The sequence below is a fragment of the Crotalus tigris genome, unplaced genomic scaffold (genome assembly GCF_016545835.1).
Source record: "Crotalus tigris isolate CLP2741 ecotype Arizona unplaced genomic scaffold, ASM1654583v1 scf7180000018523.1292444, whole genome shotgun sequence".
Classification (NCBI taxonomy): Eukaryota; Metazoa; Chordata; class Lepidosauria; order Squamata; family Viperidae; genus Crotalus; species Crotalus tigris.
The window spans coordinates 97982-124868 of NW_024097056.1; the positions used below are offsets into that span (position 1 = coordinate 97982).

General features: G+C 43.4%; 1 protein-coding gene across 3 annotated transcripts; it reads left to right on the forward strand.

Moving 5' to 3' along the window:
- The first annotated feature begins 2136 nt into the window (after positions 1 to 2136).
- ARNTL2 (aryl hydrocarbon receptor nuclear translocator like 2) lies at positions 2137 to 26887 on the forward strand. Of its 3 annotated transcripts, none has more exons than XR_005557916.1 (17): positions 2137 to 2305; positions 5139 to 5271; positions 5553 to 5591; positions 6728 to 6766; positions 7674 to 7831; positions 8628 to 8707; positions 11420 to 11512; positions 12503 to 12620; positions 13668 to 13811; positions 14887 to 15121; positions 15535 to 15641; positions 16775 to 16925; positions 18401 to 18459; positions 19624 to 19732; positions 22370 to 22454; positions 23878 to 23949; positions 26115 to 26185. XR_005557916.1 is itself a non-coding variant. In XM_039353417.1 (17 exons), exons 1-17 carry the CDS (start codon positions 2278 to 2280, stop codon positions 26234 to 26236), a joined length of 1809 nt encoding a protein of 602 aa, XP_039209351.1. In that variant the 5' UTR covers positions 2137 to 2277; the 3' UTR covers positions 26237 to 26887. The 3 variants fall into 3 exon arrangements, 2 of the variants coding, with proteins under 2 accessions (XP_039209351.1, XP_039209352.1); XM_039353417.1 differs by having other exon boundaries at positions 23841 to 23949; positions 26115 to 26887; XM_039353418.1 differs by lacking the exons at positions 23878 to 23949; positions 26115 to 26185 and adding an exon at positions 22632 to 22809.

Here is a 26887-nt window from a genome sequence, read left to right on the forward strand (position 1 = left end):
AATGATCAGCTGAACGTCTATGGAGATTCTCAGCCTATCCAGGTCCTGGTTGTCCCAAAGATGCTTTTTCAGGAGGCAACTGGACTTTCTTGTTTTTCTTTGAAGATGTTTCGCTTCTCATCCAAGAAGCTTCTTCAGTTCTGACTGGGTGGTGGGGAGTGGAAGGATTTATACTCCTTGCAGAAGCTGGTCATTTGTATTCTGGAGAGTTGTTGAGGCCACTTGGAGGTTTACCTGTGTCAAAGTCACCCATTTGCACTACTCACTACTACAATTTTTAAAAAGGAGGTAAGTTTATCATTGAGTGCAGCTGCCTTAGATCGTAGCCTACACCGACTATAGTGGCCCATTGGCCTAACCAGTAAACCAGTAGTAGGTTTGCGAAATCCTTCTGCCATTGAGAATGGGTCTGGGCGCGGCTTATTCAATTCATAACTTGAATCCATAGAGCCTCTCCCAATCCATGGGGGCTACAAAGATGTGGTGAGGTGGTAGAAGCAGTGCCAGCATGGCGTCCCGACAGGCAGGGGGCAAAAGAGGGGCCAGGTGGGCGGCTAGACCAGCCTGCACCCCCCTAAGTGCTGTGAAGTTGAGAGGATGTGGGTCAGTGATTGAGAGGAACCCCAACTGGGTGCCAGCCACGGCTGTGTCCTAATTGCAATGGTGCTCTTCCCGGGTTTGTGCAATTACCCACTTTGTCTGAAATGGTGGCTGGGGTAGGCAACCTTGGTTCTTTTATGACTCGTGGACTTCAACTCCCAGAATTCCTGAGCCAGCCTGGCCCAGCTTGGAAACCTCTCCCTTTCCCCTCAACGTGGCTGGCTGAGGAATTCTGGGAGTTGAAGTCCACGAGTCACAAAAGAGCCAAGGTTGCCTACTATATATAGGGTTTCCTGCCTGAGCAGGGGGTTGGACTAGAAGACCTCCAAGGTCCCTTCCAACTCTGTTATTCTGTTCTGTTCGGATTGCGGGACAGCAGATTCCACAGCAGGGGGGGGGGGAGAACGCCTTGGCGGCCCCACGGATCTGGCCTTCCCCTCTTAGGCTCCGGACGACCCTTGGGGTCAGTCTGGAAAGGGCTGGTTGGTGGTGTCCAAACGTGATGCAAAGGGAAGAAGAGCTGAATCCGCAGCCAGGCTGGAAAGCTCGTTTGGGGAGCCCACCCATTGTAACCCCTGGGCAGAAAAGCAGGCATGTCCCCAAGAGAAAGAAGAAAGAAGAGAAGATATTAGGTGGATAAAAGAGAGAATTCCTAGGTATAAAAAATAGAGTGGAGTGGAGTGGAAGAGGAGTGGAATGGGAGAAAAGAGGAGAGGAGAAGAGAAGACTGGATCAGAGAGAAGGGAGAAGAGAGGGGAGAGAAAAGAAGAGAAGACTGGATTGGAGAGGAGGAGGGAGGGAAGGTAAGAGAAAAGAAGACTGGATCAGAGGAGAGAGAAGGGAAAAGAAGACTGGATCGGAGAGAAGGAAAAAGAAGACTGGATCGGAGAGAGGGAAAAGAAGAGAAGACTGGATTGGAGAGGAAGAGAGAGGGAAGGTAAGAGAAAAGAAGACTGGATCAGAGGAGAGAGGGAAGGAAAAGAAGACTGGATCAGAGAGAAGGGAGGAAGGAAAAAGAGAAGACTGGATCGGAGAGAGGGGAGGTAAGAGAAAAGAAGACTGGTTCAGAGAGGAGAGAGGGAAAGAAAAAGAAGAGAAGACTGGATCGGAGACAAGGAAGGAAGGAAAAAGGGAAGACTGGATCGGAGAGAGAAGAGGAGAGAGAAAAGAAGAGAAAAGATGGAATGGGGAGCGGGCGGTGGGAAGAAGCTGCAGGGAAACGCGCCTCGCAGCCGGCCCGAGTGAGGAAGGGGCTTTTTGACCCGGGGTCTCCAGCGCACCGGGGCCAGAAGAGCGCATTTTCCCGGCGGGCCAGGCGCCGCCGTCGCTCAGGCGAGGCTGGAAGGGCGCAGCGCACAGCTGCCATGGGGGAGGAGGGTCCCTGCCTGCGCCCCCCCCTTCCCCGTGCCCCCCCCTCCAGGCGGCCGCCTCTCGCGAGAAGCAGCGCGCTTCTCCCCGGCCAGCCAGGCTGAGCAGGGCGCAGAGGCGGCGCTGGCGGCCCGGGCGACGCGCCGAGCCCTGCTCGCCTCTCGCCGCCTCTTCCCGCCGCTGCGCCCAAGGAGGAGGAGTAAAAAGGGGGACCGGGCGCCACCCCACCGCCTGCCTGCCTGCCCCCCCCCTCCATGCCTCTGGGGCCCGGGAGCGCTGCCTCTGCCGCCGCGCTGGGGAACTTTTGCCATGGCGGAGGCGGCCGGCGCGGGCTCAGGTGAGAGCGCAGGGAGCGCCAGGTAGGAGCGTCCCGTCGAGGGCTCGGGGAGGGGGGGGAGGGGCAGGTCTCTGGAGCCCCCCCCCGCGTCTTCAGGTCTCTGGAGGCCCCCTTGCTGGGGGGGGAGGGAGGGGGATAGCCAAGAAGTGGGGAGCAGAGGGAGAGCTTTAATGTCAGTGAATTTCCTTGCACTTGGAGCGCCTGGCTGCCTCCAGGGTTTCTGAATGCCTTGGTCGATCTCTCTCTCTCCCTCCCTCTCTCTCTCTCTCCCTCCCTCCTCCTCTCCCTCTCTCTTTCTCTCTCCCTCCCTCCTTCTCCCTCTCTCCTTCCGTGTCTCTCCCTCCCCGTCTCCCTCTCTTTCTCTCTTTCCCTCTTTCTTCCTTTCTTTCTCTCTGTCTCTCCCTCCTTCCCCCTTTTTCTCTCCCTCCCTCCCCTCCTTCCCTCCCTTCCGTGTCTCTCCCTCTCTCTCTTTCCCTCCGTCTCTCTCTGTCCTCCTCTCCCTCTCTCTTTCTCTCTCCCTCCCTCTTTCTTTCCCTCCCCCCTCCCTCTCTCTCTCCTTTCGCGTCTCTCCCTCTCTCTTTCTCTCTCTTTCCCTCCATCTCTCTCCCTCCTTCTCTTCCTCTCTTTCTCTCTCCCTTCTTCCCTCCCTCCCCCCTCTCCCTCTCTCTCTCCTTCCATGTCTCTCCCTCCCCCTGTCCCCCCTCTCTCTCTTTCCCTCTGTCTCTCTCCCTCCCTCTTTCTCTCCCTCTCTCTTTCTCCCTCTTCCTCTATCTCCCTCCCTCCCTCTCTCTTTCTCTCTTTCCCTCTGTCTCCCTCCCTCCCTCTCCCCTCTCTCTGTCTCTCTATCCCCCCCCCCCGTGTGTGTGTGTGTGTGTGTGTGTGTGTGTGTGAGAGAGAGAGAGAGAGAGAGAGAGATATTTTTTCCAGAGGCTCCCAGCCCTTCCCCTCCTCTTTTGCTCTTCCTTCAAAAAGAGGGAAGAGCTAAAATAACCTAGCATCACCTACCTCTCCTTTTCATTCGGGAGCCTCCCTTCCCCACCCCTGAAAACGGATTACCCTGACTCAGAATATTTCAGAAGTTGTTAAGTGCAAGAAAAGTCATTGGTGGTGAGTCTTGAATTGAGTTGGGCAGTTTTTTAAAATAAACCACAACTTTCAGAATTGGAAAAAGTCTGTGAGGTCCAGGGAGGGGACATTAGTTGATTTTGGAGGGTATGATCAGCTCCTGGCCAGGAGGAGGTGGAGCCAAGATCCTGTAGATCCAAACAGACAAACGTCTGGTCCACATCACTATTGTGGCAAAGAAAAAAGTCTGGTTCATTGATATTGCAGCACCAGGTAATGCAGGAATTGGAAACAGCTAGAAAAAAAATACAATATCGTGGAGTAGATGACCTACAGCAGGGGTCTTCAAACTTGGCCCTTTTATGACTTGTGGACTTCAACTCCCAGAATTCCTCACCCAGCGTGCCTGGCTGAGGAATTCTGGGAGTTGAAGTCCACAAGTCATAAAAGGGCCAAGTTTGAAGACCCCTGACCTACAAGGCCCCTTCCGTTATTCTGTATTAATTCTGCATCCTGCACTCTCTAATCCTTTACCGGACTGGCTCTTGGTTTAGAACCCAGAACTATTAAGTTTATTTGCAGAGTTGGAAAATGGGCAAAGTCTCTGGTTGGCCTTCCTCATTGCCACCTTTCATCCATATTGAGAATCTCCTGCAACTCTCTAAAGAATGGAGTCACTCCACTGGAGTTTCAGTTTACAAAAAGGCAGTGGAGGCCAACCCAGCTAATTATTGTCTAGTCAGCCTGCTGTGTATAATCAGCAAAATTATATCTTTATCACCAGCTGGCTGGATGACAGAAGGAAGACGCTCCGCTCTAGAACAGGCTGTGCTGCCTTTCATGGAAGGTGGCGTTTGATTTAATTTCTTGAGAGGGTTCATGGCCAACATTGTCAGTCTCTTAAGTAGTTGTCTTCTCCAGGGATGGTGCTGCATGGAAACACAAGATAGGTATAAGAAGAGTGGAGAACTATGTTTTAATATATATCACACCTATGTATAGATAAGATAGGTTAAGGTCTGGATAGCGGATGGGGCAGTCCCTGCAGACAGCAGAACAGAAGAGAAAGAACTGGAAAAGATAATAAAATATAAAGACCTGCAGGTAAAAGTGGAACAGCTACGACAAAAGAAAGCAAAGATAGTGCCCATAATAATAAGGAACTTGGGTGCAATTCCAAAACATCTGGAGCACCAATTGAACATCCTCGGCATTGACAGTATTGCCATCAGTCAATTGCAAAAGGCAGCTTTACTAAGAACGGCTTACCTCTAACACAGTGTTTCCCAAACTTGACAATTTTAAGGCATGTGGACTTCAACTCCCAGAATTCCACAGCCAGCGTTGCTGGCTGTGGAATTCTGGGAGTTGAAGTCCTCATGCCTTAAAATTGTCAAGTTTGGGAAACACTGCTCTAACACTATCAAACATCCCCATCTGCCTATTCCAGGTCCTTGGGGAGGACTTGATAGGTGGTGGACAAAAATGCCAAATCCACTCCGAACATCTGGCTGATTGTCCTGTAAATCATAATAACTGCAAGGACACCTCTAACATCATCAGACATCAATATCTATCCCAAATCCCTTGGGAATTGATAGGATAAATGCCAAATCTAGTCTCAACATCTGGCTGGCTGACTTTGCGAGGCACCATAATAAATACTGTAATAACAACATAGATAATTCCTTTTTCCTCGTAGTTCAGCAAATTAATTTCAACCGCAGTCCTTCCTCTTACAACTTGGATGCTATTTGTCTGTTTTCAGATAATCTTCCGGGGGAAGGAAACCAGGCTGTTGTTTTGGCAGGTTCAAACATTATGTCTCCCGTGACCCCTTCAATAAATCCATTTACGGTGGAATTTCCTAGAAAGCGAAAAGGGAGCGACTCTGATACTCAGTAAGTGAATATTTACTTTTTTGTTAAATGATATCCTGGGTCGGTTTTGCAACAGTGGTTCTCAACCTTTTTATACGGCGACCCCCTGAGGGGGGAAAAATGGCGGATCGCGTTGTTTGGCGACCTCCATAAAATGGTCGTTTGATCCCAAATGGGGTCGCGACCCATAGGTTGAGAACCGCTGCTCTACAAGTTCATCTTCAGATCATGGTTTATTTTTGGTTATACTGATTTTTCATTTTTTGGATGTCTTCTAATTAATTTAAATTCTCTTTCCCTAGATATACCTGTGATACTGAGGCCGATGATCTCCAGAGCAGGTAGAATGTTTTATCAAAAATAAAACAAACAAGAAAAAGAGAGATGAAACTTATCTTCTTGGCTGTGTTTAGGCCTATACAGAACATTAAGTAAAATCTATTAGATGAACTGGAAATGCTTAGAAGTTTTCAAAACACGCGTTAAAATTGTTAGGCAGCATCTTCCTTCATAGTTAGACAACAACTGACTATTTTAATTTGGCCAGCCCAACTGTTTAGAACTTTAGAACTAATTGGTGTATGCTCACACAAGCCAAGTCCAAAACAATTTGCAGTGTACTTGATTCAGACAAACACAAGTTAAATGGAAGTTAGTCAATTGGAAGAAGTAATGATTAACTAAGTCAAATATAGATGTGAAAAACTCCCAAATTTCATTTCACGACCAACTTTTTACAGTTACATTTGACAATGATTGTCTGAAATGACTGTAGTCATAGTTGAATTTTATAAATAGGAAACTTTGAAACAAGTAAGTCCTTAATTTACGACTGGACACATTTATGATATATTTTTTTTGCCAGGAATCAGCATTTACTTCTGTTTTTTGGCAAAAAAAAAGCCCATTGCAGACAAAACTACCACTGCAAAAAAAATTTAAATAAAATTGGGTCAGTCATAGATGACCTGCTTAATGACTAGCATTATTTACGACTATAATTCTGGGCTGTATTACAGTTGTAAGGACTACTTGCATATTGTAAATGGTTGAGATTTCTGTGCATTTCCAGATTCGGGTTATTCTCCAACTCTTAATTAAAATTAAACTACTTTTCAGCTACCATAATTTTTTTAATCATATTTCCATTTTTAATAATTATTCAAATGATTATTCACAATAATTAATAATATCTCATTTGTATTTCATTGATATAAATATAAAGACACTTTTTTTCCATCAATGGAGAAGAATATCTGAGGAAATTTATATATATATATATTTATATATATGCTTATAACAACTTATTTTTTGAAAAAAAATGATCCTGTTTTCATTGAAGTGGATAGATTATTTCAAGTGTTTCAAGGCTCCTGCCTTGAGGAGCGTTTTTGTAATAAGCAGTATAGTATTGTAGAATCTATTTCCAGGTTTATCCAGTTGCATTGTATTTAATTTTAATCCTTCCTTTTCCTAGGAGTGAAGATGAAGAGCATGTGAAAATTAAGTATTTCAGGTACTGCAAATTAGACAATAATTTATTTCTCCAAGGAAAATTAAAACTTAATGTTAATTTTGGGTATTGTGATATAAACAAGATATGTCTTCTTGCAAAAATCTGTTTAATGGCATAAATTCTGAACCATCCCATGTAATTTCCACTTTACTTTTATTGTGGAGTCCTATTAAAATTGGATTTCAAAGTATTTGGCAAGATCTGGCGGTCTTTACAGGATTTGGTTCAGAATCTTGATTTGATCATTCAGAAAAATAACCCAATTCAGTTTGCGCCAAACTCAACTCCTCTCTGTCTCATTGATTCTCACTGAAAAAAAAATTGATGGATGAGCACCAAGGACCCCACAGTCGTCGTCGTTGTCCTCCTCCTCTTCCTCCTTCTTCTTCTCCCTTCCTCTTCCTCCTTCTCCTCTTCCTCCTTCTCTTCCTCCTCCTCCTTCTATCCCTTTCTACTGCTCTTCATCCCTTCTCCTCCTCCTCCCTTCTTCTTCCTCCTTCTTCTCTTTCTCCTTCTCCTATCCCTTTCTACTCCTCATCCCTTCCTTCTCTTCCTCATCCCTTCCTCCTCTTTCTCCCTCTTCCTCCTTCTCTTCCTCCTTCTTCTTCTCCTTCTCATCCCTTTCTACTCCTCCTCATCCCTTCCTTCTCATCCCTTCCTCCTCCTCCTCCTCCTCCTCTTATTTTTATTCTTCATTGATTCTGTTATTCTGGCATAGCTTAAAACATTTTTTATATAAACACTTGAGCTTTGGAAGATATTTTTCAGTTTCACATCTAAGAATGACTTAAAAATGAAAGAAGACATGGGTTTCTTGGTAGCAGCTGGTCAACAATATTTTGGTGGTGTGGGGAAAGAGATACCTTAAATAGGGAAATACTTATTTTTTGTCTTTTTTTCCCACCAGAGAGGCTCACAGCCAGACAGAGAAAAGGAGAAGAGACAAAATGAATAACCTGATAGAAGAATTATCCGCTATGATACCTCAGTGCAGTCCAGGGGCTCGTAAGCTGGATAAGCTTACGGTATTAAGAATGGCCGTGCAGCATTTAAAGTCACTGAAAGGCAAGAATAAAAGCTATCCAAAATTCTGAACGGGGTGATTCAAAAGCTGTCCTTTTAGCAGCCGGTATTATTTTCTCCATATTTATAAAAAGTTCTAAAGTCGATGTGGTGATCAATCCAGTTCAGATGGTGAAAGCTAAAATAGTGCTTCCCGTACTCTACCGATATTGTGCCGAGGAGAATTGATCAATACTTAACTCGTCTTGCAGTGAGTGTTACTCAGTTTTTAATAATCTTGGCATCGGCTCGTTGCTGCTAATGAAATACGGTAGCAGCTTTCATCCTGTCCAACTGTTGGAAGGGAACTCCTTTTGCTACATCACCCTGTCTGTTTTATTCTTGGTTTGGTGCATAAATTGCTGTAAAAATCTCATGTTGGTTTTCCATAAAAGTGTTTTATGTTAATTTAACTTTATTGCGATCATTACAAGAAAAGGGATTTAGAAGGCTACTTCTGAGTTGTATTAAGTGCATGTGTTGTGTATTTATTTTCATTAATTGTCCTCCCTCCCTCTCCTTCCTTCCTCTCTATTTCTTTCCTTCTTTCCTTCCTTCCTCTCCTTCCTTTCTTCCTCTTCATCTCCTCCTTCCTCCCTCCTTCCTTCCTCTCCCTTCCTTCCTTCCTTCCTCTCCATCTCCTCCTTTCCCTTCCTCCCTCCTGCCCTCCCTTCCTTCTCCTTTCCTTCCATCCCTCCCTCCCTCTCTGCTCTATTTCTCCTTCCTTCCTTCTTTCCTTCTTTCCTTCTTTCCTTCTCTCCCTCTCTCCCTCTAATTTTCTCTCACGAGTATTTTGCAGGTTCCACCGGTTCTTACTCAGAAGTTAGGTATAAGCCTTCATTTTTACAAGACAATGAACTTCAACAGCTCATTCTTAAGGTATATTAAAGTTGGAGACACAGACCTCCAACTGTACTATAGAATAGTGTTTATGTCTGCATACTCAGCATCCCAGTTTTAAGACTATTTATAAACAGAGATGTGCAAATTTCCCTTTTTGAGCTCAAAACATGCTCCTTAGGAGCATGTTTCCAGATACAGAATGGCTCCATTCTGTATCTGGAAATACTCTGAACGTGAAAAGTATTTCATTAAAAGAATACTTCAGCTGCAGGCAGAATAATATTGCAATACTTCATTTTTTGAACTTGGGACAACCCTTTTTAAACTCCAGTCTGGATGTTTTCACATTTGAAATGTCTTAATTTGTACTCCTCTATTCTAATACAAAACTTAAAATAGATGTTGCATCAAACTGGGACTTTAGAAGTTTTCAGATGATGATGTAAGTCGAATGGAATTAAGTAAGCTGCTTGCTAGACTAAATCACAGATTAGTTTTAGTTTTAGTTAAAATGTTAATACTATTTAAGGAATAAATAAATGAGCTAGACTAAGTCACAGATTAGTTTTAGTTTAAATTTTAACACCATTTAAGGAGTAAATAAATGAACTTAATATTAAATTAAGGAAACGAGGCAGATGCAATGTGTGGTATTTAAAGTACATACGTGATCAGACTGATTTATCTTCTTGATACAAATTTCAGCTAGGGTACATTGGAAAATCATGTCAAGCATTGTTAAAAAAAAGGTTGCTATTAAATCCAGGTAATTCAAATCACCAATAACAAAGGTAGACGTGAAAATGTTGACTGAGGTTGGCTGGTCTTTCAGAACTTGATCCTTATTTAGTAAGTAAGTAATTAAGATGATTGGCTTGAATCAGAATCCCAAAGCATTTATTTCAGTAAGCGCAGAGCACACGTAGCATAACACGTAGCAATCGTGAGGCTTAAAATATAGCACTGAAAGTGACGATGATAAAATAAAATCTATAAATACTCTAGGGTGGCTAAATTCTGATTTAGCCCAGAGTCTATAAAGCAGGGGTCTTCAAACAAGCCATAAAAGGGCCACGTTTGAAGACCTCTGCTGTAAAGTTTAGGAGCTATAATCCCCTTTCTGAGATTGCAAGGCGACAAAACAAAAATGGCTGATTTATAGCTGATGAAGACCATTGCATGAAATTTAGGATGTGTTAAATTAGCATACAGAATAATAAAATGGGAAAGGATCTCAGAGGTCTACTAGTCCAACCCCCTGCTCAAGCAGGAGACCCTATACCAGGGGTAGGCAACCTTGGCTCTTTTATGACTCGTGGACATCAACTCCCAGAATTCCTGAGCCAGCCACGCTGAGGGGAAAGGGAGAGGTTTCCAAGCTGAGCCGTGCTGGCTCAGGAATTCTGGGAGTTGAAGTCCATGAGTCATGAAGCGGCCTAGGCCTAGGCCAGAGGTAGGCAACCTTGGCTCTTTTATGACTCGTGGACTTCAACTCCCAGAATTCCTGAGCCACCCACACTGAGGGGAAAGGGAGGTTTCTAAGCTGAGCCATGCTGGCTCAGGAATTCTGGGAGTTGAAGTCCACGAGTCATAAAAGAGCCAAAGTTGCCTACCCCTGCCCTATACTATTCCAGACAAGTCCAGTCTCTTCTTAAAAGCCTTCAGTGATGGAGCACCCACAACCTATGAAAGCAAACCGTTCCACTGTTTGATCGTTCTCACTGTCAGGAAATTCCTCCTTATTTCTAGGTTGCTTCTCTCCTTGGTTAGTTTCCGTCCGTTGCTTCTTCTCCTGCCTTGAGGTGCTTTGGAAAAATAGGTTGACCCCCTTGTCTTTGTAGGAGCCCCACAAACATTGGAACACTGCTATCATGTCACCTCTAGTCCTGTTAAAAGTATTTGGGGTTAGAAGAATGAAAGGTTAATTCTGACTACCAGCATATCAGGGAAGGAAACATTGGGAATCTACTGAAAGCGAATCTCTTTTAGACGTTGAACGGCTATGCTGCTGCTTGCACTGATGATGGTACCTAGCTGGGTAATAAAACATCTTCAAGCAAAGTGCCAAACTCACAGACCACCAAAAACCTCCACAATTTTGGAATTGGAACTTACAGTGCAAATGTATAGCCCCGGGGTAGGCAACCTTGGCTCTTTTATGACTGGTGGACTTCAACTCCCAGAATCCCTGAGCCAGCATAGCTCAGCTTGGAAACCTCTCCCTTTCCCCTCAGTGTGGCTGGCTCAGGAATTCTGGGAGTTGAAGTCCACGAGTCATAACAGAGCCAAGGTTGCCTACTTCTGGCCTAGGCCTAGGCCGCTTTCTGACTCGTGGACTTCAACTCCCAGAATTCCTGAGCCAGTATGGCTCAGCTCGGAAACCTCTCCCTTTCCCCTCAGCATGGCTCGCTCAGGAATTCTGGGAGTTGAAGTCCACGAGTCATAAAAGAGCCAGGGTTGCCTACCCCTGGCATAGCCTACAAATTCCTGTGATTGTGACTGGGTGGAGCAAAACCCTTCTTGCTAAAAGGAGGTGAAGGGAATATCACAACTATTTGTGGGTCTGTCTTCAGGGCAAAACGATATTCATGGTGCTGATTTCTCTTTAAGTTTTCCTGACCCCCTAAATACTCATGAAAATATTATCAACGTTTTAATGTTGTTTTCCTCTATCCTGACCTGACTTCTAACTACAGAGCTGCCTGCCTGTATCCATTACAGTCTTATATTTATCTCCTTAATTTATAGGCTGCCGATGGTTTCCTGTTTGTGGTTGGATGCGACAGAGGAAAAATCCTGTTTGTTTCCGAATCTGTTTCCAAGATACTTAATTATGATCCCGTAGGTAGCCTAGTATTTAAAATCCTTCCATCAATAGCCTTGGATTTGCTGTAAAATGTCACCTAGGTTGCTTGAGGTGGGCAACTGGGTCAGGATCAGAAATGTGTTACTTGCGTAAGGGGCCCCCAGTACTCATTGTTACAGCATGGAAGTATCTGATGTGCAATGATTGAAATAGGATTTTTAAAATAGGGCTTAGAAAAAATGTTTCTACTTAATTGAAACAATATTATACTGTCCTTCTATGAGGACTCACAGACCCATCTCATAAATCCTCACCTGATAAAATACCCGGGAAACACTGATCTTTTTTTATGTACAACTGCTGTTATCAGAGGTAGTCTCTTTGAATGTAGCTAGATTTTGTTATACTTAATTAGGCAGACTTTGACTGTCCATTGACAGTCACCACCAATTGCGCAGCAGTTAGAGTGCAGTACTGCAGGCCACTTTAGCTGACTGTGTTCAGCAGGTCAGCAGTTCAAATCTCACCGGTTCAAGGTTGACTCAGCCTTCCATCCTTCCGGGGTAGGTAAAATGAGGACCCAGATTGTTGGAGGCAATGTAAATATATATATATACATTGCTTACTGGTGTACACCACTTAGAGAGTGCTTGCACTTAAAGCGGTATATAAGTCTCATAAATAAATAAATAAATGTTATCGTCCTGTCCTGTCCTGTCCTATCCGATCCTATCCTATCCTATCTTCTGTTCTGTTCTATTCTATTCTATTCTATTCTACATTCTGTTCTATTCTACATTCTGTTCTATTCTACTCCTGTTCTGTGATCATAATAAAACTACTACTACTACTACTACTATTAAAAAAGGGCCTAGAAGAACAAATGTTTCCACTGAATTGAAAAGATGATAACAGTGATGAAGTTATTTCATCGCTCAAACATTAGACTCTTTGTGTTTTAATTTGATTGTTTGAATAAGATGGTCAAAGTAGGGTCATAATCTTATCATGGTGTGTTCCATCAGACACATCTGATTGGTCAAAGTCTTTTTGATTATCTTCACCCGAAGGATGTTGCCAAAGTAAAAGAACAGCTGTCCTCTTCAGATGCTTCACCCAGAGAAAAACTGATAGATACCAAAAGTAAGTATGCAGTTAAAAATCATTAATAAGACATGGCTATGTTTTCCCCACAGTGTATATCAGCCAAATTTCACATATATGATTGCTTCTGGATAGAAATGAAAAAAAAGGGAAACGTGCATGTTTTAGAGTACGGAAATGAATACTGTGTTTATTCTAAATCCAAACATGGTAACTTTAAGTCTTCTAGACTTCAGCTCCCAGCATTCCTCAGCCAGTGGAGTCCACAAGTCTTAAAGTTAAACCCATTTCTTACATTCTTTTGCTCTAGTGCAGTGGTTCTCAACCTGTGGGTCGGGACCCCATTTGTGGTTGAACGACCATTTCACCGGGGTCGCCAAACAACGCAGTCCGCCATTTTTCCCCCCTTTTCCTTAGCTGTGCTACTCCCTTTTATTCTATTGGCTTTTGAAAGCCAATAGAACAGACTTTCTTGAATAGAGTCTAATTCTATTGGCTTTCAAAAGCCAATAGGAATTGTCCAGGCTGTCTCTGCCCTGATGAGCCCGCCAGAAATCCCATTCTGTAAACGGTGCTGCACCAGTTGAGTAGTCCTCGACTTACGACCAGTTGAGTTGTCCTTGACTTACGACCGGTTGAGGGTCGTGGCATTAAAAAGGTTGAGAACCACTGCTCTAGTGTATCAGTTTAGTAGAAAAGTCCTGACATACAGGTGGTCCTTGAATTATGGTGAATCCACCCAGAAGCTACTTATGATCTAGTTCCTAAGTTCTGACAGTTGCCCCTCCCCAATCACGTGACCACATTTTGGATGCTTGCCAACTGGCCTGCATTTAACTTAGACAACTACTGTGAAAGTTACCAAGTTTCTAGCAATAATTTGCAGACGCTGGGTAATAGCCCTCTCTTGTTATGGTCTGGTTTCTTTCTATTTCTTTCTTTCTTTCTTTTTTTAAATGGTGCTTATGTTTTGTTGGTCTGGGACTGTCAATAAACAGTTTGATTTAGCGAATTAATGTGGCAAAATATTCATGACTCTGTTACAAACATATGTTTGTATATTCTGCTCTGATGGAACTTGAAAAGCTGGTTTGCAAGTTCGTGTGGATTTCCAAGCGGGATCTTCTTGTCTGCATTCTGGTGCTCGGCGTTCATTTTTTTGCCGCATGAAGTATACAAAAAACACAGTCAAGGAGGAGAAGGAGTCCTTGTCAAACTCAAAAAAGAAAGGTATAGTTGAAATAAAAACCGGTTCTCTTTCAGACCAGTTAACTGGCAATCCTGATGAACTATGATGTGTTTAAAGGTTGAACTGTAGGTTGGGGACCCCTTTTTTACAGCCCCCTCTAAGTGGTTTACAGAGTCAACCTGTTGCCCCCCCCCCCTCCAACAATCTGGGTCCTCATTTTACCCACCTCAGCAGGATGGAAGACTGAGTTGACCTTGAGCCACTGAGGATCGAACTCCTGGCAGTGGGCAGAGTTAGCCTGCAATACTGCATTCTAACCACTGCGCCACCACGGCAATAGAAGTAGGAAGTAGAAATCGAATTTAGTCTTATATACCACTTCATAGTGATTTACAGCCCTCTCTAAGCAGTTTACAATGTCGGCCTATTCCCCCCAACAATTTGGGTCCTCATTTTACCATGCTTGGAAGAATAGAAGGATGAGTCAACCTTAAGCTGGTGAGGATTGAACTCTAGGCTGTGGGCAGAGTTTGCCTGCAATACTGCATACTAACCACTGCACCATCATGGAATAGAATAGAGTAGACTAGAGTTTAGAATAGAATAGAATAGAATAGAATAGAATAGAATAGAATAGAATAGAATAGAATAGAATAGAATAGAATAGAATAGAACTTAGACTTATATACCGCTTCATACAGCCCTCTCTAAGCAATTTACAGAGTTAGTATTTTGTCTCCAACAATCTGGATCCTCATTTTACCGAACTTGGAAGGATGAAAGGCTGAGTCAGCCTTGAGCGCATGAAGATCAAACTGCAGGCAGAGTTTGCCTGCAATATTGCATTCTAACCACTGCGCCATCATGGCTCATGTATGCTTATGTATATGCGCACCCCGATTTTTTGTAAAATTAGAAAGACACTTCCATAGATCAAATAAATTGAATTAGAAAGACACTTCCATAGATCAAATAAATTGAATAATGCTTAAAAACAAATCTTACTGATAAAGATTGTGGCCTTTTGCATCAATTTCCTGCTCCTGCTACCCTCAGTAGTTCTCAGGAAAAAAAAAATTGAAATAAAAAAAATATATTCTGTTTTGATTCCATTAGATCATAAAAAGTACTGTACCATTCATTGCACTGGTTATCTGAAAAGCTGGCCCACAAATGAAGTGGGAATTGAAGAAGATACAGAAAAAGAGAGCGGCAATTTTAATTGTCTTGTGGCAATCGGCCGATTGCACCCTTACACCATTCCACAAAAAAACATTGAGATTAAAGTCAAGCCAGCAGAATTTGTAACCCGCTTTGCCATGGATGGAAAATTTGTGTTTGTAGATCAACGGTAAGCATTTTTGTCTTATTGCCCTTGGTTAGAATGCACTTGGCTAAGGTTTTCAATATTTAGAATATGAATTCTATTTTCTATAATACCTCTAGTAAAGTATTGGCAATATAAAACAATAAAGCAGGTCAACACTGTATCCAGTGTGTTCTAAATTTTGTAAAAAATTAATGAAAACCAAAACGTTCTAGTTAATTAAAGTTATTCTTATAAGATTGTAAAGATTAGACGTTATAAAAATTTCAAAGTTGTGTGTGTTTGGGGGGGGGGGAAGTATGTCTTTCACCAGATCAGATCACCTTTCTTTCCTACGTGTTTTCTATTTTGTATATACTACAAAAAAAGCTACTGAACTGTGGAAAGTTAATTTTAGAAGATTGTAGATTATACTATGTTTATATTTCCCAATACAGAGCAACAGCAATTTTAGGATATTTACCCCAAGAACTGTTAGGAACATCTTGTTATGAATATTTCCACCAGGATGACCACAATCATCTAACTGAAAAACACAAAACAGGTACACTACAGCTCCTATTCCTTAACTCTAGTGTAGAACTCTTGAATAAATATTTGCTATGAAGCTTCTGAACTTTTAGTATGTACTGGTTTAATAAATAGCATGTACCACTTTGTACACTGGATTTGTAAAAAGATTTCAATGGATTGCTTAGTTCTGGGCAGAATTGTCTTCCATATAATAGTTCTTAACACAGGCAAAGAAACTCTGCAGTTGTTTAGCCTATCAAAAGGAAATACAGGTAGTTTTTGATTTATAATCATTCATTTAGTGACTGTCCAAAGTTGCAACGGCATTGAAAAAAGGCGAATTATGATTTTTACACTTATGACCATCGCACCATCCCCAAGGTCACATGATCAAAATTCAGACGCTTGGCAACTGGCATGTACTTACGGCGGTTGCATTGTCTCAGGTCATGTGATCCCCTTTTGCGACCTTCTGACAAGCAAAGTCAATGGAGAAGGCAGATTCATTTAACAACCGTGATACTGTTTTAACAACCGCAGTGATTCACTTAACAACTGTGGCAAGAAAGGTCGTAAAATGGGGCAAAACTCACTTTAACAGTGAGTTTTCTCAGTGACAGGATATTTGGGCTCAGTTGTAGTCTTAAACTGAGGACTACCTTTTAGAATTTAATTCTTCTCCGCTTTATTCATTATGTTCCAAAACATCTAAAGTGAAGATAATTACGCATATCCAGATGGACAGATTGACAAGGTCTCCACAATGCATAGGTTTGTAAGGAAAATTTGTGGGTGTGTTGAACGGAACATAGAGCTGTGATCCAAATCTTAACACAAATCCATCAAACATATCAGATTGCTCGGATATCATGACACATTTTTAAGCGTTAGAAAGTTATCGTAGCAAAACAATGGAACTCTTTTAATCTCCCCTTCCATTGGCTGGCAAAAACCTGGAGCTGAATTTTGGATTTGATGGGTCAATTTCTTCCCAACTCTTATATCAAAATCAGTGTGATCGGTACAATGGATTAACTGAGAGAACTTAATAAAGCTCTTAAAAATCGTGAAATTGCCCTGTCGGTAAGCCTCGTTTAGTAAACACAGTAATTAACCTTGGTTTTACTGAATAACTTTTTTTCTGTGAAATCTATTTTTCCACAGTGTTACAGAGCAAAGAAAAAATATTTACCAATTTCTACAAATTCAAAGCGAAAAACGGCTCCTTTGTCACCTTAAAAAGTCAGTGGTTTAGCTTCATCAATCCATGGACCAAAGAACTGGAATACATTGTGTCGATCAATACCGTTGCTTTGTAAGTTTCTCGATACTCTTTATAAAACAACATATTTTTATATAGCTCTATTTTATATTTTAATTATATAGTATTAAGCATGGAAGTCAGCTGGGTGACTTTCGGCCAATTACTAGGAGACTTTCAGTTCTAGTCCCGCCTTAGCTATGAAAGCCATTGGGTGACTTTAGGCCAATCACCAGGAGACAGTGAGTTCTAGTCCCGCCTTAGCTATGAAAGCCATTGGGTGACTTTAGGCCAATCACCAGGAGACAGTGAGTTCTAGTCCCGCCTTAGCTATGAAAGCCATTGGGTGACTTTAGGCCAATCACCAGGAGACAGTGAGTTCTAGTCCCGCCTTAGCCCATTGGGTGACTTTAGGCCAATCACCAGGAGACAGTGAGTTCTAGTCCCGCCTTAGCTATGCCTGAGTTCTAGTCCCGCCTTAGCCATAAAAGCCAGCTAGATGCCTTTGGGCCAGTCACTCTCTCTCAGCCCAACTTACCTCATAGGATTGCTGTTTTGGAGAATATAGGAGGAGAAAATAAATTATTATTTGTAAAAAAAATTAGATGGAATACATATAAATAAATAAAATATTTGGAGCTGGCTGCTTCAATCATTCTTGGATGGTTGCACAAGTGAAAAGGGAAATAAAGATTAGCAATTATTTTCCTATATTAAAGAATATAGTTGTTGTTCTTGGAGGAAACTACGTATTCAGAAGTTTACACAGATGTTAGAAGTCAGCCCTGGAATAAGGACTTTCAAAGATGCTGAGTTAGCACCTAGGTGAAAAGTTTATGCAGAAAATAGGGCTAGGATCACATGATGTGGTTTTGTAAGGGACATAAAACTGAATCTCCGGCATTTAATTATCTAGTAAGCAGTGGCAATTGAGTCCAAAACAGATTATAAGCCTAGCCAGATCCAAAAATTTAACCCCCATTTCAATCTAAGACTAGTTCAGCCGGGACAAAATTATCTTTTTTTTTTTTTACTTCTGCAGAATAATTTGTGAAACTCCTGTTTCTCTTCTGTTTGCTTGTCTCTAACACAGTGGTTCTCAACCTTTTTAATGCCGCGACCCCCAACCGGTCGTAAGTTGAGGACTACTCAACCGGTCGTAAGTCAACGGTGGTGCAGCACTGTTTGCCGAATGGGACTTTTGGCGGGCTCAGCAGGGCAGAGACAGCCTGGACAATTCCTATTGGCTTTGGAAAGCCAATAGAATTAGACTCTATTCAAGAGAGTCTATTCTATTGGCTTTCAAAAGCCAATAGAATAAAAGGGAGGAGCACAGCTAAGGAAAAGGGGGGAAAAATGGCGGACTGCGTTGTTTGGCGACCCCCGTGAAATGGTCACTCGACCCCAAATGGGGTCCCGACCCACAGGCTGAGAACCACTGCTCTGACATGAAGCAGCAAACTGTGCATGTAGCCTAGGACTTATAGCTAGAGAAACCTATTTGTGTATTTTTGGTTTTATATTTTTAGAGGTCACAACGAATCGGGTGAAGAAACTCTACTAGCCTGCGGTTCCCTGTCTTCAGAAGGCAAGTCCATCTTTAGGGGGATGGTGGGTTTTTTCCCGCCCGAGTTGGATTTAGTAAAGAAAAAAAATATATGGAAAGAGGAACCATAATTGTAATTTGAAACAGTGCCAATGATTGTGTGTCAGAACCCAGTTTTATTGAAAGGAAATGTTCTTTTACTCATAAAGATTCCCAATTGATGTTTGCCTATGCCAGGGGTAGGCAACCCAAAACACTCAAAGAGCCACTTGGACCCGTTTCCCACCAAAAACAAAACACTGGGAGCCGCAAAATCCTTTTGATATCTAAAATGAAGATAACACTGCATATATCCTTTTTTACCTTTATTATAGATGTGTGTGTGTTTGTGTGTTTGTGTCTGTGTATGTGTGTGTGTATATGTATGTATACACACACACACATATATATACACATACATACACATACAGGTAAAAAAAGGATATATGCAGTGTTATCTTCATTTTAGATGTCAGAAGGGTCTCTCTCTGTCTGTCTCTCTCTCTCCCTCCCTCTCTATCTGCCCTTGGTCTGCCTGCCACTCCTCTTCCCCCACTCTCTTTCTTTCTCTCTCTCTCTTTCCTCTCTCTCTCTCTCTCCCTCCCTCTCTCTCCTATCTGCTGCTGACCTGGCAAGCTTCAAGCTGTTGTCCAACAAGCTCAGGGTAAGCAACCTCATCTCTTTTATGACTCATGGACTTCAACTCCCAGAATTCCTGAGTCAGCCTAGCTGGGCTAGCTAGCTCTCTCCTGCCCTTCCTGCTTCCTGCAGAGACGCAGTAAAGGGAGGAACTCCATCCAGAAAGCTTTTCAGCTCCTCGGAGAACACTGTGAGTGCAATCTTTTACATACACACACACACACACACACACACACACACACACACACACACACACAGAGAGAGAGAGAGAGAGAGAGAGAGAGAGGAGGAAGCAGGGAAGCGCAATTGCCTCTCTCTGTCTCTGTCTCTCTCTGCAAAGGCAGAGGAGGCTGGGAGCCACCGGGGAAGGCTCAAAGAGCCGCATGCGGCTCTGGAGCCGCAGGTTGCCGACCTGTGGCCTATGCAAAACAAACCTATGAGGTACAGTAAGATTAAAAACAAATCTATCCTTTTCTTGGTTTTGACACATTTCATTTTAGAAAAGACAAATTTTCTCTTAAACGACAGATACCCTAAAGCCACCATTTCTTGATGTACCAGGAACATCTACAGGGACCATCCTCGGAGCTGGTAGCATAGGAACCAAAATTGCAAATGAAGTGTTAGATCTGCAAAGGTACAGTAATCATTCTTCCGTTCTGGCTATAAATGTCCTACAGATGGATTGCTCTTTTTGGAAAAGAAAATGGATGCCATCTAAACTTTTTTTAAAAAAATGCAACCTATCGTAAATGTAAAAAGAGATGTCGATGCTTCTTCTTTATTTCCCCGTTTTTCGTTGTTTAACCTCCCCATTTTTTTTTTTATTTTGATGAGAGATTGCTCATGCTCGTAAAAGGAATAGCTGGGATCAGAACAATGAACTGATGCAGATTGCCTCAGTGTTGCAAAAGGAAAAAAAAAAAAAACACGTTCCCTTCTCCGCTGAAAGAAGACCATGAGAAAACAAAGACCTGTTTGCTGCCTTAGGTTGCTATTGGAATCTCATTTCAAGGAGAACTTATTGGAATTGTAGTGTGGTAACCTTAAACTTCCTTTTAGTATTAATCTGAGCAATTCCATCCAAGTCCCAGGGTCATGAGTCCCATTGCTCTAAGAACATAGAATAACAGAGTTGGAATGGATCTTGGAGATCATCTAGTCCAGTGGTTCTTAACCTTTTTGAACGAATCGCCCCCTTGAGCCAATGAGGAAGTTGTCATTGCCCCCCTCTCCCAACATAACATCTCAGTCACAACATAGGAAATAATTCTTCCCGCGGGTCCGGCCGGGGGCTCTTCTGCTGCTGGTTGGAAAATGCCTCCCCCCTCCCTTTCTCTCCCCCCCATCTTCTGCTCACCTCACATTCTTTGCCGACAAAGCAGCCGGGACTCCGGTGCGCCTTCCCAGACAGCTGGGTCTCCCTTGGGGCCGCGACTTGCGGGAAGGCTGGCCCGCTCAGCTGAGGCTCTGGCAGGCTGCTCCCAACGGGGATCCCGGGGCTTCCCCACGCAGTTCCCCGGCCACGTGCACCTCGGACGGGGCCAGCCAGGGAAAGGGACTTCCTGGCCGCGCTTCTCCCAGGGGGCAGGGCACCCAGGCACAGGACCAATCAGGAGAGAGAGAGAGAGAGAGAGAGAGAGAGAGAGAGAGAGAGAGAGAGAGAGAAGCACAAGTGCCTCTCTCTGTCTCTGTCTCTCTCTGCAAATGGCGGAGGAGGCTCGGAGCCGCAGGGGAAGACTCAAAAGTGCCCCCAAAACGTCTCGCTCCATCAACCCCCTATCGCCCCCTTTTCGTTCCTTCGCCCCCCTGAAAAACAAAATCGCCCAGGTTAAGAACCACTGATCTGGTCCAGCGCTTTTCAACCAGTGGTACGGGTACCAGCTGTGGTACATTGGCACCTGGCAGGTGGTACGCGGCCATCCCAGAAAAGTGGTAGCGGGGGAGGGGAATGAGCTGAACCGGTGGCAGCACCGCACAAGCCTGAGCGAGAGATGGCTGGAGCTGCAGGGCTGTCAGTGCTGCTTTCCAGCTGATCGGCGCTTTTGGGGGGCTGTCAGGGCTTGGGAAGCGCCAGGATCGACTGGAGCTCGGCGCTGATCCTGGTGCTTCTGCTGAGTCCTGAAGAAGCACCAATCAGCTGGAAAGCAGCACTGATCCTGGCGCTTCTGCTGAGCCAAGAAGCGCCGATCAGCTGGAATGTTGCAGCCTCTCCAGGGTCTTGTGATTTACATTCAGATGCTTGGCAACTGATTCCTATTTATGACGGTCACAGCGTCCCAGGGTCATGTGAAGTGACCCTAACCTGCTGCAACCACCCAGCAGACGGGGGGGGGGGGATAAAAACCAAACACCCCCCCCACCCCACCCCCGCTGCCAATCCTCAACAGAAATGCTCACAACAATGAAAACCTCGGACAGGAGGAAGAACGCCGCCGGGTGGGCAGGCAGGTGTCTTGCTCGGCTGCGGCTTGTGGGGCCCTTTTTTCAGTGCCATTGTAACTTCAAACAGTCACTAAGCAAACTGTTGTAAGTCGAGGACTATCTGTACTTTATCACTTTTTTCCTTTTTTTGGGGGGTCAAGTTTTTGACACCTTGCTAGGCGACCGATGGTACTCGGATATTGCCATATCCTAAAAGTGATACAATGGGTTAAAAGGTTGAAAATCCCTGATCTAGTCCAACCCCCTGCTCAGGCAGGAAATTCTCTACCATTTCAGACAAATGGTTGTCCAGTCTCTTCTTGAAAACCTCCAGTGATGGAGCACTCACTGCTTCTGAAAGCAAGCCATTTCACTGGTTGTTTGTTCTGAATTATCAGATTAAGAGCTTGATCGGGTTCACTCTAGAGTCGTTCTGAACTTGAAATTAATTCAGAACTGACTTCTTATTTAGGGGGTCAGTTCAAGGTTTGGTCTGGAGAGCGCAGCTGGTGAAGAATCTGGCAGTCAAGAGTCCAGAATTAAAGCAATTGCCAAGTTCAAAATATGGCTGAGGGCTTTAAAAACCCTAGACAACTTTTGACCGGGTCACTTGGCAGTTTATCTCCTCCACTTTTGTTCCTAAGATCCATAGAGAAGGTCAAACGTTTATGTTGCTGTTTGTGTATTAACCTCAGATTCTAACTAGAAGTTTAACCTTCATTGTATTGGATTCTTTCATATGGATGGATGGATGGATGGATGGATGGATGGACGGACAGAGATGAATGATATAGGTAGATAGAGATACATATTTTAACAACACTCAAATAGTATGTTTTGCTTTATCTAGATTACACGCATCGCCTCTTGGTGATTTAAGCCCAACTGATCTTACAAGGAAGTCTTCTCCTGTCCTAGATGTTAGTCGTGATGATGTGAGTATCCATAACAAGATCCAGACTTCTGAATCGGATTAGTTGTGATGTACAAATATGAATTGCATGGTGTGCATTGAGGGAAGACCAAGCAAGACAGCTGACTTCATCCCTGCTACAATGTCAGACCTGGTCCCTATCTCTCATAATATCTGCCCAACCATTTTTATCTTGTAGAGTTGGCATACTCTTGAGTTCCTTTGATTAAACAAGATCATCTATTGGGATCCCAGAAGTGTCTCTTCTTTGTAGTAATGCCAGTTCTCTGGAGTGAGGTTCCTCCAAGATCCAGGTGGCCCTACTCAACGCTGCTCAGAAGAGTGGTGAAGACTCTTCCCCCAGGCCTTTGATGGAAGTGAGACTCCTTATTTCATTCCATCTGGCCTTGCCATTTTATCTTTTATTCATTTTATGTCAATTCTTTGCATGACTCTGGTGATCTGCCCAAAGTCCTTGCAAGGTGGGTGGCCTACAAGTTGAATAAACTATTGTTGTTCTAGTACAGCATGGATTTTGGTGAAGAATGTCATAAGTCGAGGACTACCTGTATATTTTTCTCTTGAATTATGGCCTTGAAATCACAATTAGTACACTATTAGTACGGGTAGTCCTCAGCTTGACAGCCACAATCAAGCCCCAAATTTATGTTGCTAAGTGAGACATTTGTTAAGTGAGTTTTGCCTCATTTTATAACCTTTCTTGCCACAGTTGTTAAGTGAATCACTGCAATTGTTAAGTTACACACACCGTTGTTAAGTGAATCTGGCTTCCCCCGTTGAGTTTGCTGGTCAGAAAGTCACAAAAACGGATCACGTGACTCTCGGACACTGCCACCATTGTAACTATGAGTCAGTTGCTAAGACTCTGAATTTTGATCACGTGGAGATGCTGCAACGGTCTTAAGTGTGAAAAACAGTCATAAGTCTCTTTTTCAATGCCGTTGTAACTTTGAAAAGTCACTAAATGAACCGTTGTAAGTCAAGGACTATCTGTATGAAGACCATATTGGTAACTTGGGACAATTAAAGATACTCTTCTTTGTAATCAAGTCTTTGACCCATTTTTTCACTAACTATATATGTAGGTCTTTGGTTATTTGGGTTTTCTCCCGCGTAAAATTGGAAGTGTCTTGGCGATGTTTCGACAAAGTCCCATTCGTCATCTTCAGGCTGGTGTTTTCGGCTTTGTGCTTCATTGTTTCATTGCTCCTAGAAGCACGAAGCCAAAAACACCAGCCTGAAGATGACGAATGAGACTTCGTTGAAACATCGCCAAGACACTTCCAATTTGACGCAGGAGAAAACCTGAATAACCAAAGACCTACACACACACACACACACACATATATTTGATTTCATTCATTTTTTTAAAAAAATGTCATTTCAGGCTCCAAATAAAGAGCTTACAGAGTTTTGTCCTCCAGGAATAGAAGATTTAGAGACTCCAGGGCAAAATCAAGATGTGATTTCATTCTCCAACAATGAGCCTCTTCTCAGTAAGTTCCCTCTTTCCTAATCTCTTGAAAATTCGGAAATGCTTTATGGGAAACAAACACTTTGCTTCTGCGTCCAGCTGGGAGCTCCAGCCGAGAGAAAACATCTGCATAACATACGATTAAAGTCTGACCCACTCAGAACTGGAAAATTGTTTTCTAAGCTTTTCTTGGGCCTCTCTTCGTTCACCTTGTAATACTGGCAGAAATAGAGCTTTGGAAACTGGGAGGCTTTAAGATGTGCGGACTTCAACTCCCAGAATTCCCCACCCAACGTAGAGCCTGGGGATTGGCCCGCATTTATGGCAGTATCCACAGTCACATGATATGATTATGGGGTTGTTGGGTTTTTTTGCCAGAAACTGACATTTTCTGTTTCCAGCAAAAAAATGCCCATTGTGGACAATGGGTTTGCTGAATGAGAGTTACATTCAGCTAAAGACTATGAAGGAGTAACATCATAGCAGCGCTCCAGTATCTCAGGGGCTGCCCCAAATAAGAGGGAGTCAAGCTATTCTCCAAAGCACCTAAAGGCAGGACAAGAAGCAACGGGTGGAAACTAATCAAGGAGAGAAGCAACCTAGAACTAAGGAGAAACTTCCTGACAGTTAGAACAATTAACCAATGGAACCACCTGCCTCCAGAAGTGGTGAATGCTCCAACACTGGAAGTTTTTAAGAAGAGACTGGACAGCCATTTGTCTGAAATGGTATAGGGTTTCCTGCCTGAGCAGGGGGTTGGACTAGATGACCTCCAAGGTCCCTTCCAACTCTGCTCTTCTGTTCCGTTCTGTTCCTAATCTCTATTCTATCCTGTTCCATTCTGTTCCGTTCCACTCTGTTCCTAATATCTGTTCTATTCTGTTCCATTCCGTTGTCTTTTGTTCTGTTCCTAATCTCTATTCTATTCTGTTCTGTTCGGTTCCATTCTGTTCCTAATCTCTATTCTGTTCCGTTCCGTTCCATTCTGTTCCTAATCTTCTATTCCATTCCATTCCATTCCATTCTTCTGTTCTGTTCCTAATCTCTATTCTATTCTGTTCCGTTCTTTGTTCTATTCCGTTCCATTCGATTCCATTCCATTCCGATTTACTTAACAACCACTCCAGCACAACTTATGACCCTAATTCCAGGCTCAACGACGGTCGTACAGGTAGTCCTCGACTTACAACAGTTCATTTGAAGTTACAACGGCTGTGAAAAAAGTGACCGTTTTTCACCCGACCGTTATAGCATCTCAATGATCACGTGATCAAAATTCAGACGCTTGGCAACTGGCATAAACTTACGATCCTCTTTTTGCGATCTTCTGCCAAGCAAAGTCGATGGGGGAAGCCAGATTCTCTTTAATGGCCGCTTGACTGACTTTACAACTGCAGTGATTCATTTAACAACTGCGCAAGGCAGTTAGTCAGATGGGGCGACACTCCCTTAACAAATGTCTCACTTAGAAACAAAAATGTGGGCCTCAATTATGGTCGTAACTTGAGGACTAACTCTACCTGCGTGCCAAAAGGGGAAGGAATCTCTTCGGATAAGTAGCAGCAGCAGCAGCAGCAGCAGCAACAACAACAACAACAACAATAATAATAATAATGTTGGAAGGGGCATTGGAGGTCATCTAGTCCAACCCCTGCCCAGGCAGGAAACCTTATACCATTTCAGACAAATGGCTGTCCAGTCTCTTCTTAAAAACTTCCATTGTTGGAGCCTTCACCGCTTCTGGAGGCAGGTTGTTCCACTGGTTAATTGTTCTGACTGTCAGGAAGTTTCTCCTTAGTTCCAGGTTGCTTCTCTCTTTGATGAGTTTCCATCCATTGCTTCTTGTCCTGCCTTCAGGCGCTTTGGACAAGAGTTTGACTCCCTCTTCTTTGTGGCAGCCCCTGAGATACTGGAATGCTGCTATTCTGTCCCCCCTCGTCCTTCTCTTCATTAAACTAGACATCCCCAATTCCAGCAAACGTTCCTTATATGTTTTAGCCTCCAGTCCCCTAATCATCTTTGTTGCTCTTCCCTGTACTCTTTCTAGAGTCTCAACATCTTTTTTACATTGTGGTGACCAAAACTGGATGTAGTGAATTATGGAGTATCCTTTTGGCATTATCGTTTTTCCTGTGGGCTATAAAATAACGGCATTTATGCTATTTTATTTTATTTTTCCATCCGTAGGTGGCACTTCTCAGTTAGATTTTGAAAAAGAGACTGCCATGGCTGTTCTTATGAATTATTTGGAGGCCGAAGGAGGACTGGGGGATCCCACAGAGCTCAGCGACATGCAGTGGACTCTCTAGATTTACACCAGCGAGGAGAAGATACGCATTTTCAATGCACAGGAAATAACCGCTCATCCTCAAGTACTGTATTGGTTATACCAGGAGTAGGCAACCTTGGCTCTTTTATGACTGGTGGACTTCAACTCCCAGAATTCCTGAGCCAGCCACGCTGAGGGGAAAGGGAGAGGTTTCCAAGCTGAGCCATGCTGGCTCAGGAATTCTGGGAATTGAAGTCCACCAGTCATAAAAGAGCCAAGCTTGCCTACCCCTGGGTTATACCGTAAAGCTTTAATTCCTACGTACGAGAAAAATATTTACAGTATTAATGTTTTTGAAAGACTTTTGCCTTATATGCCTTGAGCTCCCAGACTGAACTGATGCAATATTTTGTAAAGACAACACAACCTCAATTTTGTTATCGATGTGTAAGTAGACTTTAAATAAGCTTTAAACGTGGGTATCTTTTTACTGAAATCTTTCAAGAGAACGTTATTATAAGCAACAAGCGTAGGGATTCTGTTCTGAAATATCTTAGTTATTGAGATATTGCAGTGGTTCTCAACCTGTGGGTTGGGACCCCATTTGGGGTCGAACGACCATTTCACGGGGGTCGCCAAACAACGCAGTCCGCCATTTCCCTCCCCCCTTTTCCTTAGCTGTGCTACTCCC